The following is a 13,794-nucleotide window of genomic DNA, read 5'->3' on the forward strand; positions in this document are numbered from 1 at the left end:
AGGAAGGAAGGAAGGAAGGAAGGAAGGAAGGAAGGAAGGAAGGAAGGAAGGAAGGAAAGATGGCAGACTCTCTGCCATCCAGCATCTCCCAGCAGGTAAACATGCGTATAAACATACAATTCAGCACAGCGTCACCATGTTGTAGAGGAGATCCATACAAGTTGCGATGGAAACAAAGAGGAAGGCATGCCCAACCTCCTAGCTTAGTTGCCTGGTACTTCCATGCATCCTGCACCGCACCATAAGCTCGGTGAGACCAGGACCCTCTCTCCTTCATCCTTACACCTCCACAGCCCAGCCCAATGCCTGGCACAGAGGTGTCACCAAATACGATTGTTGAAAAAATGCCTTCTGGCTAGGGGAGTCAAGGAAGGCCTAAGTGGAGGGTTAGTAACTGTTCAGAGCATGTTGCTTTAGACAGTAGCAAGTATTCCCCAACAGAGAGAGTTGTCAAAGACTTCAAAACGGGAGATTACAGAATCCATCCAAAGGCACATGGGGGAGAGAAAGCCCATCTCTCTGGGGAAAACTTCCTCTGTATTTACCTGTTCATTTGGGCACTTTAGCAAAGCCTCTTCCCTCCCATGCGTCTGTCCAGGCTGCATTTGGAAAGCCTGAAACCCATCATATTTTTCAAGAACCAAAGTTCAGATGCATGTAAGAACTATAATGCCTGTGATAGGAAAGCAGCACAAATGGGTTTTAACAGGAAAAAGAAAAAACGTCTGTTGATAAATATAGGAAGTCTATGTCTCCACTTGAGAGACCACCCAGGAAACTTCCCTCCATTTGTTCTAGGATCAGAATCTTCTTTGAAGTACACAGCTCCAAGGTGTGTAGGAAGGTGGGTGGAAGGAAGGCTGATAAATTCACGTTTGGGAAAGGTTTTAAAGTTGCCAGTGTTTCTAGAAGGTAAACCTTGCAAAGTATTGAAGCGTTGTGATTCCTGTATGTTGATTGCATCCGTACCTGCCCTCGAGCTGTTCCGGATGGCGGCAGGAGAATTCACTCTACAGCTGACTACATGTTGAGCAATTCCCCGAATAGAATGAAACTGTTTTGTGATAATTAGAAAGAAATAATCAGAATCAATGAGACCCCTAATCGTGTCCACAGAAGTAGGCAAGAGAACAGATTCAGAACACAGAAAACTTAAGGATTAACATTAGGCTAAAATTTGGATGGAATTTTAAATTCTTGGAACTAGAAAACGGACTTCCAAGGAATAGATTTATATTTATATATAAACCTGCATATGTTCCACAGATCTTAATGAGTATTTTAAGAAAAAAAGATTACTAGATCAAATAAGTTTGAGAAGCTCTGGATTTCTTTACTGCAGGACTTCTCAGAGTCTTTAAAATTAGCTAATATGCCTTGTCAAGTATACAGTATAACAGCACTTTCCAAACTAATTTCAGCTTAGATTCTTTTTTGTAGAAAAATTTAGAAGGACTAGAGTTCTGTGAAACTCTTATCAAGAAGTACTTGTCTAAACCCCTCTCAAACTTCGGAGATTTTTTTTCCCTATATGGATGTCAACCTTAATCTTAGAAACTTCTGGAGAAAAAAATTCTGGGGCCCCGTATATAACTCACTCCTAATTCTCACAACCATCAGAGTTAAGCAATCCTCGCTATGCCTTTTATGTGAATATTCTGATGGCAATTTTAGCCTCTCTCTTTTTTTTTTTTTTTTAAAGATTTTATTTATTTATTTGAGAGAGAGAACAAGAGACAGAGAGCATGAGAGGGAGGAGGGTCAGAGGGAGAAGCAGACTCCCCGCCGAGCAGGGAGCCCGATGTGGGACTCGATCCCGGGACTCCAGGACCATGACCTGAGCCGAAGGCAGTCGCTTAACCAACTGAGCCACCCAGGCGCCCTAGCCTCTCTCTTTCTCAAGGAATCACAGAACCACTTTCGAAAAGAAGAGCCTCACACGGGCTGCCATTCCAGGATTTAGCCCTCCCCTAGGTCTGCCATCTATTGCCAGTGCTCTGAAGTCCCCCTCCAGATTCATTTCTCAGTTAATTCCTGGCTCTTCTTCAGACTCTTCCAATTTTCCTCCTTCACTTTCAGTGTGGAACCCAAAAGAGTGTCCACCTTCCAGGAAGGCCAGACCAGCTCAAGGCTGGCTGTGAGGGAAAGGTCTGTGGGCAAATTACACCGAAAGCTGAGGACCTGGGACTGGGTGAGCCGGATTTTTCTCTTGTGTCAGAGAAGGAGTGATTTGGAGTAGGGATAGGAGATGTTGCTGCCCCAGGAAGGCAGACCCTGCTCAGGTTAGAGTTCTTGTAAAGCACCCCGCTATTGTGTGTTGTCTGGTAGCTACGGTCAGCTGACCTTTGGAGCTGGGACTAGGCTGGCTGTGCACCCATGTGAGTATTGACCACGCACGTGTCCGGGGCAAAGGTAACTGTTGGCTTGTCTATGAGAAAACAGGCGATGATTTATGGCAAACTCGGGGGAATATTAAACACGTTTTCCATTTCCTACAAGCTCTCTTGGTGACTTCAAATGTTCCCATTTCTCATATTAAAGACAGAAGTGCCAAGAGCCAACTGAGTAAATGAAAGCCTGAGCAGAATAATATACGGAAACATTAAAAGAGTTCCAGATACTCGGTGCTCTCAAGCAAAGCCAATAATATCAGCCCCAGATAATCTGAACATTCAGGAAATTAGCGACGTGCCCTTGGGGGGAGGAATGACTTAATGGCGAACCCAAATTCTCTCTTATTGCCTATTGCTGCAGGTAACGGCAGCATTCCTTGTCTCGGCTAATGATGTGGTATGGGGACACCTGCTCCCAGAATCTTCCTCTCTGGAGTTTAGTAGAGTTTTGAACCTCTCCCAGGGTAAAAATGAGCCCAACCCCTATCTGAATGGCAATTATATGATGTGACCTATCAAGGCACGGAGGCAGGATGGTGTGGGGTTCATAGCAAACTTGAGAGGCTGACAGATCTGGGCAAAATTCTGGCTCTACCCTCTCTTAACTAATAAAGTCTCTACTTCCTCAATAGCAAAATGCCAAGAACCACATCATAATAATATAAGACAACGCCCAGCAGATAGCAAGTAATTAATAAATGGTAGCCTTTCTAATAATAATTTCATCATTATTATTATTCTCCTTGTCTTCATCAAGGCCTTGCTATAAAAGGTTTACATTGTTGTAACGGGGAGAGGAACAGCTTCCCTGGGAAATAGAAAATCTAAGAAACGAAGACTCAGGGAGACTTTTAGGATGGTGCTTTCAGAGCCTGGTGGGTTCTAGTAGATTAACGTCAGGAAGGATATTACAAAGGTCTTAGCTGCAGTGGGGATACAGCAGAGTACTGGGCTAATCTTTGGAGCAGGGACCAGACTGAGTGTCCAGCCAAGTAAGTAAAGTGGGGCAACAGTCAACATTAATGATTGATTCTTCTTCGTCCAGGATGCTAAGTTGAGCCCAAGTATTTTCTTCTGTAAGATCCCAAGTGGGTCTTTCCACCCATCCCCAGAAAATTCTCCCATCCAGCACTCAATGCTTGGGAAACATCTTGAGACTGAGACTTGAGGAATCATGAGGCAGTGATAAGCCTGTAGTCCTGGACCCTCCATGAGAAGATCCAAGACACTGCTGCCCTGAACAGAGTTGTGTGCTACTGAATTCTTGGTTTATTGAAATCACAACCTCTAACCCAGGATACTACAGCAGGATAGGGCAAAAGGAAAAGGGATGAACAACCAAATTCTCAACACAAAGGAGCAGAAGGTCTAACTCTAGAAAGTGTGATTCTCTTGTCCCCTGGAGGAGATCAATACTTCTATTGAAGCAGGAGGTAGATTTAGTGAGTTTCTGTAATGGTGTCACCTGCAGTGTGAATACTGGAGGAATTGTGGGCAAACTCATATTTGGAAAAGGAACCCAAGTGTCTGTAATAGCTGGTGAGTCATCCCAGGTGGCACCATTTGCAATCCCATGGGCCAGTGAGTGTCTCTATTCCTTTCCTTGGGGATATCAGTCTTACTATGGTGAGGCTAACTGTGGGTGTTAAAATGAATTGTCTTACAGAGGCCTCTGTGAAAGGAAAACGCATCACTATCAGTTTTGAAAATCTGTGTTTCTCTAGGTCAAACACATTAAAATTTTACTTTAATCGCTCAATGGATATTTTCTAATGCCTTCTATGTGGCCATCACTCTAAAAGAGACTGACTGCAAAGAAGTCTAAGAAAGATGACTGACCTATTCCTAAATTGGATAAAAACTAGCTAAAGGGACATAACTATTATAAATTTAGCAAGCTGAAAACTATTTTAGTATTAACAAATTGATGACATCAATAGGTACAATAGAGATTCAGAGGAATAGGTTTACGGCTGGAAGTTGGCCTAGACAGATAAGGTTTTATGCAGTAGAAAGGATTCGTTGGGCCTGAAGGATGAGTAAGATCTGTATGGGCAAAGATTGGAGAGAAGGGGACTTTCAGGCATAAGGAACAACAAGAAAGAAGGCATGATCTTGGACGTGAACAAGGTATGTGCATTTTGGCCTAAGTAAACACATCTGATAATAAATTGGATGCAGGGAAAAGCAAACAAAATGTCTTTTTAGACAATAGAGAAAAGGAATCCTAAAGCCTTCAATAGAATACAGACAATTAGGGCCAAGGCCAGCCACTAGGAAACTGGGGATCCAATTTAGAAATGTAGACCAGATGTGAATGTGAAAGGGGGCCAGCTCCTTCTGTGGACACCTCATGTCCTAGGGACCGCCCTTCTCCTTCTTCAATGGGCTCTACAAGGTAGGTTACCCTATCCCTCAGAGGAGGAGAAACCTAAGGGTTTCTGTAATGAAGACTTCAGCAGTGGTATGAAGGTGTTGCCTCTCAGTTGCAATTTGGCAAAGGAACCAGAGTTTCCATAACTCCTGGTAAGTCCGCCCAGGCTCACTGCTTCCTGATGCTCACCAGAGGCTCAGTGGGACCCAGAGTCAGTGTTGCTAACTAGGAACACTTCTGGGTTCCTAGTACCTAACTTACAAAGCACAGATTTTGTGGGAAGGAAGCTTTCAATCACTGTTGTGCCCCTAAGCATCCAAAGCGCTAGAACATTCGGACATGTGCTTCTGTAGTCAGTTTTGAATTAAAATGAAAGGTTAGGATCTAGCATAGCTGAACTTCTGCATTGAAAACTTGATCCCGTCTTGCTAAGGCCAACTTCTGAGATGTCATCAGTGGTAGGATGTGTGTTGCTAAGATGGGACAGGATGCCTCTCCTCCCAGGGCTCTGACAGATGGACCCCTAAAGACCTCCAAATTAAAAGTGACTCATTTCTTGTCTTCAGACAAAAAGAGATGGTTGTGCTAGAGGTACATGGGAGCGGAAGTAAAAGCGGTTAAAAAAAATCAAGTTTAAGAATAAGTACCCAGCTTTTCTTACCAAAAAGTTCTGATAAGCAAGAATTTTGCAAATCTGATGGTTACTAGGCCATTTATTTATCCAACAATTGTTTCTTGAGCACCTGCTATACGGCAGACACTAGGTGAGCCAGAATTTTTTCTCTCAAGTCCTTTATGTGCCCTAGATGAGGAGACCTTCATCTGAAGACTCTTCATGTTGGCAAGCAGGTGAAGCTCTATTCATCTAGGGCACATAAAGGACTTGAGAGAAAAAATTCAAGCTCTCCAGATCATGGCAGCCCCTGAATTTCATGCCAGGAAATTTGGGCATTATTCTATGGGCACTAGGGAGTCCCTGAATTATTCTGAACAAAAAGCGGTGCAATCAGCTCTAGGTTTTAGACAAGTACTTTGGAGGATGAGCTTGAAAAAGAGAATGGGGGGACGAGGGGGAGGGGAGGGGAGCAAGAGAGGAAATCAGAGGTAAGGAAGCTGGACAGGAGAAACAACAGCAAAAATGCAGATAGGGAAGCCCAAAATGAATGAAGTCTTGGTAAAAACAAAACTTGAGAGCAGCGAAAATCACCTCAAGTCTTCTGACTTCGTTGATTGTTATTTCATGTTGATCTCTCACTAGCGAAGTTGAGCAAAAATTGGCCTTTCCCTGATGGAGTCACCGCCCACCCCACAGACTTAAAGATGGCTTTTAAGGCCCACAATCAGCCCTTTCCTCAAAAATCTCATGTTCTGTGGCATAGCTCTCTCCAGACCAATGCTGTCCAATAGAACTTTCTGGGACAATGGAAGTGTTCTATCAACCTGCACTGTCCGATATGGCGACTATGATGCTCTTAATATGAAGTTTTAATTTTTAATTGAATTTTAATTTGATTTCATTTTGGTTAGTTTTAATTTAAATAGCCACATGTAGCTAAAGACTATCATATTGGACAGCGTGGTCTAGACCTTCTTCAGCCTGACACTTATTGGCTCTAGGACTTGAGTGAGTGTTTAACCAGGACTCAGAGTTGGACATCGGGCCCCCACCACAACCCCTTTTCCCCTGTAAGCCCAAACTGCACTGGTGGCACCTTATCCTCTGCCTTCTCCTCAAGGCCACATTCCCTCACCACTTTCATACCCTTCCACATCCCCCTTCCCAGTCCCACCCGTGACTCCCACTGAGGACTAACAAACCCATTGGGGTATGCTGGTGGCACATAATGACTTCCTGTCTCTCCTTTCCCTGTAAAAGATTTATGCCCTAGGGCCTTAACCCACAGTGATATCAGACCCCCACCCCCAGCCCCAGATATGGGGACATTGGAAAGGAACAGGCAGAATCCCTCAGGGCCAGAGCTTTGGATGTCCCTCACATGGGACCATGGACCCACCCCTGTTCTGCTCCAGAGACAGCCCCACACCCTTGACTTGACACCCTTGGGATGCCTTGACTCAGCAACTCAAGGCCATGCCAAAGGCTGATGTCCCTGGTTTCAGGTCCAGCTGGAAGTCTGCCTTGCCAAGGCCACCCTGGCTGGCCTCACAAGTGAGGTACACCCCTGGTCTGAGAAACTTTGCATGCAGGGTGGGGAGCTGTGGGAGCAGAGAACCACAGGGGCAGGAAACTCTAGTCCCAACCCTGCTGTAAACTCTCTGGGTGGCCCCAATGTGTTAACCCTCCCAGCAACCCTCTGTTTCCTCTTCTAAAGGCAGGAGGTCTGAAAGAATAAACAATGAGAGTTACATTAAAAACACAAAATCCTACAGAAATACTGAAGAATGATTCTCAGCAAAAGGAAAAGCCTCCAGCAGCCCCTGCTTCCTGGGGGTGAAGAGTAGAAATGGACTGTATATTACTCAGTAGCACATTATCATGGCAATATCCTGGTATGATCAAGAGCTGCAATTACTTTCATTTGTTCAGTACTGTTAAACATAATTTTGTAGAGAGAAACTTCTCCTTTGATTTTCAGAATAACTTGGTTAGGAAGGTGGAGGAGGCAATGTCTCCATTTTACAGATGAAATTCGTGACCCTTAGGGAGCTGATGTGACTTGTTCAAGGCCTTGTATCTAGTGAATGGTAAAGCCAGGACTGGGATGCGGGTGTTCTGATTTATTGTCTAAAACTTTTATCAATGAGAAATCTCCTGGTGATGTGACCGATCTTCCATCTTAATACCAGCTGATAATAAACCTCCAATTTCTGTCCATACCCACCCTAATCTGGGGGAGGCCACACCTGATTCCAAGACATCTGTTTTGCTTTGCTGGGCCTCTATTCTAAGCTTGCTTTGTCCTGCCAGACCAATGTTCTTGCTTACTAATCCCGCTGTGCTTTTGAAGAAGTTCCTATTAAGTAAAAGAATGAACAGTATCATTAAGTAGCCCTGCATTTCTGGTTTCCTTGAATGGCAGGCAGGGCCAGGCAGAGAGCCTTCCCTGAGAGCCTGGCCTCTTGGCCAGGACTCGTGGCTTATGCTTGGCCCTGACTCCCAGTCCACTTAGAGCAACTGGTTTCCAGAATGTTCTTTCCCACCTAAAGCCTGAGAATGTGACTTGCCAGCCCCACAGAGCCCTGCTCTTGCCCATCACTGGCATCTGGATTCAGGCCTGGGTTGGGGCAAGGAGGGAAATGAGCATCTCTTAACCTGGGTTCTTTTGGCCGACAGATGTCAAGGTCCCTGACCCTGCTGTGTACCAGCTGAGAGGCCCTAAGTCCAGTAATATCTCAGTCTGCCTGTTCACCGATTTTGGTTCTGAAACCGATGTGCAACAACCGCAGGGGCCCACGGTGATCGGCTTGAAAAGTACGGTGCTGGACATGAAGGTGATGAATTCCAAGAGTAATGGGGCCCTGGCCTGGGGCAGCAGCACCGATTTTAAATGTAACGGGACCTTCAACGAGGAATTCTACTCCAGCTCCGGTGAGTGCGGCCTCGGTGCCTGTGCAAGCCGAGTCTCCCCACTCGGAGACACCCGGTTCTTCCCGGAGCTCAGGTGGATGGCATCTAAAAGCTGCTCTGATGGGTGGTCTCGGCCTCCTCCACTGTCAGCAAAGTCCCTCTGCTCTCGTTACTGAGCACCAGTGCGCTCCATCCTGGCAGGTCGCAGAATGTCTTAGGCAAAGAGCAGAGGGGGAGAAGGTGGCGGGAAGGGCACTGACTCTCACCCGCCCTGAGTTCCTGCCTCCCTACCTCTGCTCAGGCTGTTTGCCCCTCACTTCTCTGCCAGGCCCCCGTCTAATGCCCTTCTCCGAGATACCTCCCCTTGGTTCTGCCTCTCTGCCAAAGATCCAACCTTACCCAGTCGTTCATTCATTCAACAAACACTGATTGTGCATATACCACGTGCCAGGTGCTGGAGTGGAGGAGTAAATAAATCAGATGAGGGGTCTGCCCTGAGCAAGCTCCACTGTAGCTGGGGGAGGCCGTCCATCAGCAAGCAGAAATCTGGAGAACTTCAGACTGTAACATGTGCTTTAACTTGGGGGTGGAGGAAACAGCCAACTTAGGGACAGAGAGTCTGGGAAGGGCTCTCTGGGGAAATGCTAGGTGACATGAGAGTTAAAGGATAAGCAGGGAGCGGCCGGGCCGAGGGTAGGGGGGGAGCCTGTGGAGGCCTGACTCGGGGGCACAGCGAGAAGGGGAAGAGTAGCAGGACAGGAGATGGACGAAGTGGGGAAGGGCCACATCACAGGGCCTCCTAGGGTGTGACAGGGCAGCCACTCTCCTAAGTCCAATGAGAAGCTACCGATTGGTTTTTAAGTAGGAGAATGACATCCACTTTACTTTTTTCAGAGAGCACTCTGACTGCTGAGTGGAAAATGGATTGTAGGGGCCAAGAGTGCAAGCAGAAAGGCCAGCTGTTGTGGCAGACAGATGATGGCGGCCCGCACAGCGGGGAGCAGGGCAGTTGAGTGGCCAACACGATTTCAGATTCAAAGGGAGAACCGTGCAGAGGTGTGAAGGAAAGAGGAGATCAAGGAAGGTGGCTGGATTTTCTGCCCCAGCCGCTGAGTCAATGACAGCGCCATTGACTGAGCTGATGACAACAAAGGAACAAATTTGGAGTGCAGGGGTGGAGACTCTGTGGGACACAGGAAAGCATCCACACCCCTCATGGCACTTGTCACTGTGTGGTGTCTTACTGCCTCTTTCAGACTCCAGACTGGAACCTACCCAAGGGCAGGCTGTGTGTCTGATGGTTCCTTGTGGCCTTGTGTCGGGTGACAGGTACTTTGCACAACCAGTGTTCGTGAAGTGAATGGAGTGGTCCCTGGAAGCCAGAGCCAGTGGCTCTCCCAGCAGGGGTCCACAGGTGACAAGTCCCCTCCAGACCTCTCAAGGAGAGAGCATGGAAAGCCTGTAGACAGAGGCTCATCTGCCCAAATCCTAGGAGGTCTGACGTGAGAGAGTCAGCACACTCAATTCTAAGAAAATGTCTTTGTTTCTCCTTTTAGATTTTTCCTGTGATGCCACTTTGATAGAGGAAAGCTTTGAAACAGGTAAGAGAGGGGTCTATCCCAGCTTCAAGATGTACCCACAATCACCCTGACTAGATAGGAGAGGGGGTAAGGGATATGTGGATCTGGAATGAAGTTAGGAAGAACGAGAACATTCTTGAATCAACCAGGCTCCTCTCACCATCTCTAATGTTCTTTCCCCCTCTAAGGACTTTCAGGACGAGTCTCTAGTTTCCCTAGACCCCATGAATCACTCCTAGGGCTCTGGAGAACCAAAGAGAGTTTCTCCATAACCCAGCTGTGATATTTCCGACTGGCTTATGCAGAGCCCTGAACTCACCAGCTCCTCCCAAGGGCATGTTCCCTCTGTAGCAGTAGCTGGGGTCCTGCCTTCTTTCAAGAAAAGCAGCAGAATCCATGTAGGCGGGGGTCTCGTCTCTCAGGATCCCCACCACTCCCGGCCCCCTGCCCTGGGCCCATCCATTTCCATCTGAGCTGTTTTCACTGAATTGTCCCTCTTGGGGTCCAGGCACCAGCTTCTCACTCAGAGACCCAGACCCAAGGGATTACAATGAGTTCTGAGCCCTGCCCCATCCCCACTCCTGAGGGATGCAGCATAAAATAAGGACTGAGTGCAGCTGGTGTTTTCCTTTGAAATGGAATACTGTTGACCCTGGAGGAATATACAAATCTGCTTAGGAATGGCTATGCACCCAAGCTCAAAGGGAGAGGTGGGCCAGGAGCTAAAGCCCACCCTCCAGCCACCTTTTGGGGAAAACCATGGGTGGGTCACAGGGGCTGTGCAGACCTCCGGTGTACATGCGATAACCTCTTGGTTTTGCAGATATGAACCTAAACTTCCACAACCTGCTAGTGATCGGACTGCGCATCCTCCTCCTGAAAGTGGTCGGGTTTAACCTGTTCATGACACTGCGGCTATGGTCCCGCTGAGGTGAGCAGGCGTCTCAGGTGGGAGTGCGGGCTGTGAGGGTCTCAAGGTGGGTCCCCAAGCTCTTGCTTTTAGGTCCTAAAGCGGGGCCCACCAAACTCCTCCACTTTTTCTGGTTAGGGGTTTGTATTGCTAATAACAGTGGCCTAGAACATTGGTAGGACTCCTCAGGGGACAAGAGGCACCTCAGTTGAGCCATGTCTCCCCTACGAATTAGGAAGAACAGCTGTTATTCTCCTCGTTTTGGAAAGAAAGACGCTGAGGCCAAGTCACAGCAAGGGCCACCCACACAGGAGTGGAAACATAAGAGAAACGCAGGACCCAGACTCATTTAGGCCCATGCCTTCTATCGTACCCTGTTCACTGCAAAACCCAGAGGGACCCCTGCTTCCTTCGTCATGTCCTCTGCCCCCAGTACGACGCGAAGATACTATGCTCCTATTATGCCCTAATCCCAGCTAGCATCTCCATACCCTTCTCTCCCTGTGTCCCTGGTCATCCTACTGACAGGTGCATCCTGCCCCACCACCATCCACAAGAACTCCAGTGTCGCTTTGCTCCTAGAACTCTATAAATAGAGGCATCTCCATCCACATCCCCAACTGTCCTGACTGTCTCCTCGGTATCCAGCCTAACCACTGTTCTTCCTCATCCCAGGTCACCAAGACCGTGAGAGAGCCCGGCACCCCCTCGCTCCCGACTCCCCACCCTACCTCTCCCCCCTCTTCAAGCAGAGAGGCAGACTCTCTGCCCCCGTGGACAAGAAGGCTCCCTCTGACTCTCTGGCCCCACTGGCAACGGCCATCAACCGGATCCCACCAGATAGTCATGATCAAGATGCTGAAGAGCTGCCGAACACTGCCTCCACCCCCTCCGTTCCCACACTGCTGCTTGTCACAGGCCGGACACTCCAGCAAAGGCAGGGGGCTGCTATGGAGAGACGCGCTGCCCCCCGCCCCCCCCCGAGATCAACTCTTATGTGCCCGGGGTGAGGGATCCCCGGTGGGTCCTCTTGGCCTCTAGCTCCCGGAGAATGTTGTGAGGAGTTTATATTTTTTAAATAGTGTTCATCAGGAAATATGTATCACCCTTTTTCCCCAAGATGTGGGGGAAATTATTATGGAGGCCCTGCTGTGCTGTGTGTCTGAGCCACGTTGTATATTCTGCTACCCATGGCTTCATTAAAGGCAATATGAATGAGCCGGGACAGTGCTCCTGTTTGACTGGGTTTGGTCAGGGTCACGTTCGCCTTGCTATTGATCCCTGGCTGGGCGGAAAGAAACCAAGGCTTTTGTCCTGATGTCGCTCAGGAAGCCTAACTCAACAAGCTGCTGAAGTCAACCTCTTCCTGGAACGACCTCTAAAAAAATTCCACTTAGAAGGCTGTGCTGGGGGCCAGGCAAATCCACTTAAAAGTTAAGGTCCCTGCTCTTCCGTTTTCCTGACACACCACTGGGCCACCCGTAGCAGGAGGCCCATGCCCATGACTGATCAGGACTGGCGGTGGAAATTTGGCAGACAGGGACCACACAGCAAGTATCCCCAAAATGCCACCCACTGTCTCCTGCCCTCCGGGACCATTTCCTTTGCCTTTTCTCTCAGACCAGATTCCCGCTGAAACTGTGCATTGCCCCCACAGATTCATGGCTGGGGACCACCCACCACTCCTCTGCCTGGGTCCCAACCCAATGCCCCAACTTTGGGGTGCCCAGTCTAAGCAGGGGAAGGGGTTGAAGATTAGCCAGACTTCCTACTCCCCACCCCCCAGCCTGGATATAAGAAATGAATCCTCTCCCCTCAAGCTCAGGGACTCTGCCAAGGAGAGTCTTAAGCTCTCACCTAGCGGACAGGACGTAGGGCTTCCTGGGGCCCCTGGTATTCTTCTGAGCCTGAGTGCCTTTCCTGAGGTCATGGCCACTGATGGGAACACCCCTCAGAGAGGCAGCCACCCTCCTCACAATTACTGCCATCAAGCCCAGGGCTTACCGATTTGCAGAGGGAAGGGAGGGTCCTGTCCCCAAACACCTCTATGGTTCACGCATGTGTCTGTCTCCGACCGAATCAGCCAGAAATCTGCAAATCCTCCCAGCTACAATTCAGGCCTGCATCTTTTCACAGGGATAGAGCCACCAGCTCGATAGGGGTCTGGGCATGTCCCTCCCTTCCATGAGCTCCAGGGTCACCGCCTATAAAATGTCATCTAAGACTGGGAGGCTGCATGCACCTCGGGTTCTGTGGCCTCTGTGGAGGGGGACGGTCACGGAATCCTCAGCTCTCACTGAGCCCCCTCATCGGTAGCCTATATGCACGTCCCTTTAAAAATCACTAAAGGGGACAGCCACAGAGGACACCCCATCATTGCGGGTCCCTCTCACACACAGGAGGACAGGTACCACCTTCCCAAAGGTGAGGTTCTGCCCCCTGCGGAAAACCAAAAACTGCCTCCTCATCAATGACACGATGCCAGAGATCCTGCCATTGGGAATTTCTTTTAATTAAAGCATTCTCCTCCCCCTATTAAATGGAAATGCCCCTGGGAGGGTTAATAGAGCAAGCCTTTATTAACCGTCAAAAACCTAAGGCAAATTAGTTTATCTTTCTTTCCTCCTAAAGTAGTAATTCACTTTGGTCTGTATACAAAAGAACCAGGCAAGGGATGTGTGGGTGGCCAGGGAGGCAGCTCTACTCCTCAGAGTTTGCGGCAAAGATGCTGAGGCTGAAGGGGACATGGGGCTGAGGGCAGGGGACAGGAGCAAGGACCCTGGGAGGCAGTGAAGGGGCTAAAGACAGAGCCCTCCAAGAACCTGGGAGGAGGCCAGGGGAACTTATGGAGTCATGCCATCCCAGGGCCCTCAGCGGTCAGGGCCCTGAAGTCATGGACCCCAAAGGCCGCCACCCAAGGACCTATGAGGTGATGGGCAGTGGCTGGGGATCCACCCAGACCCACAGAGGGGGCAAGGGTTCCTCCTTCCGGGCCCAGCCCAAGCCAA

General features: G+C 48.7%; 1 gene segment (V, D, J or C); it reads left to right on the forward strand.

Moving 5' to 3' along the window:
- LOC116632792 overlaps window positions 1-11,999 on the forward strand; it is a 423,629-nt gene extending 411,630 nt beyond the window's left edge. The window contains 4 exon segments of the C gene segment in view: window positions 8,063-8,317; window positions 9,853-9,897; window positions 10,700-10,807; window positions 11,462-11,999. Coding sequence covers window positions 8,063-8,317; window positions 9,853-9,897; window positions 10,700-10,806 — 407 coding nt within the window.
- The last annotated feature ends 1,795 nt before the right edge of the window (window positions 12,000-13,794 follow it).

The sequence above is a fragment of the Phoca vitulina genome, unplaced genomic scaffold (genome assembly GCF_004348235.1).
Source record: "Phoca vitulina isolate PV1807 unplaced genomic scaffold, GSC_HSeal_1.0 scaffold7, whole genome shotgun sequence".
NCBI lineage: Eukaryota > Metazoa > Chordata > Mammalia > Carnivora > Phocidae > Phoca > Phoca vitulina.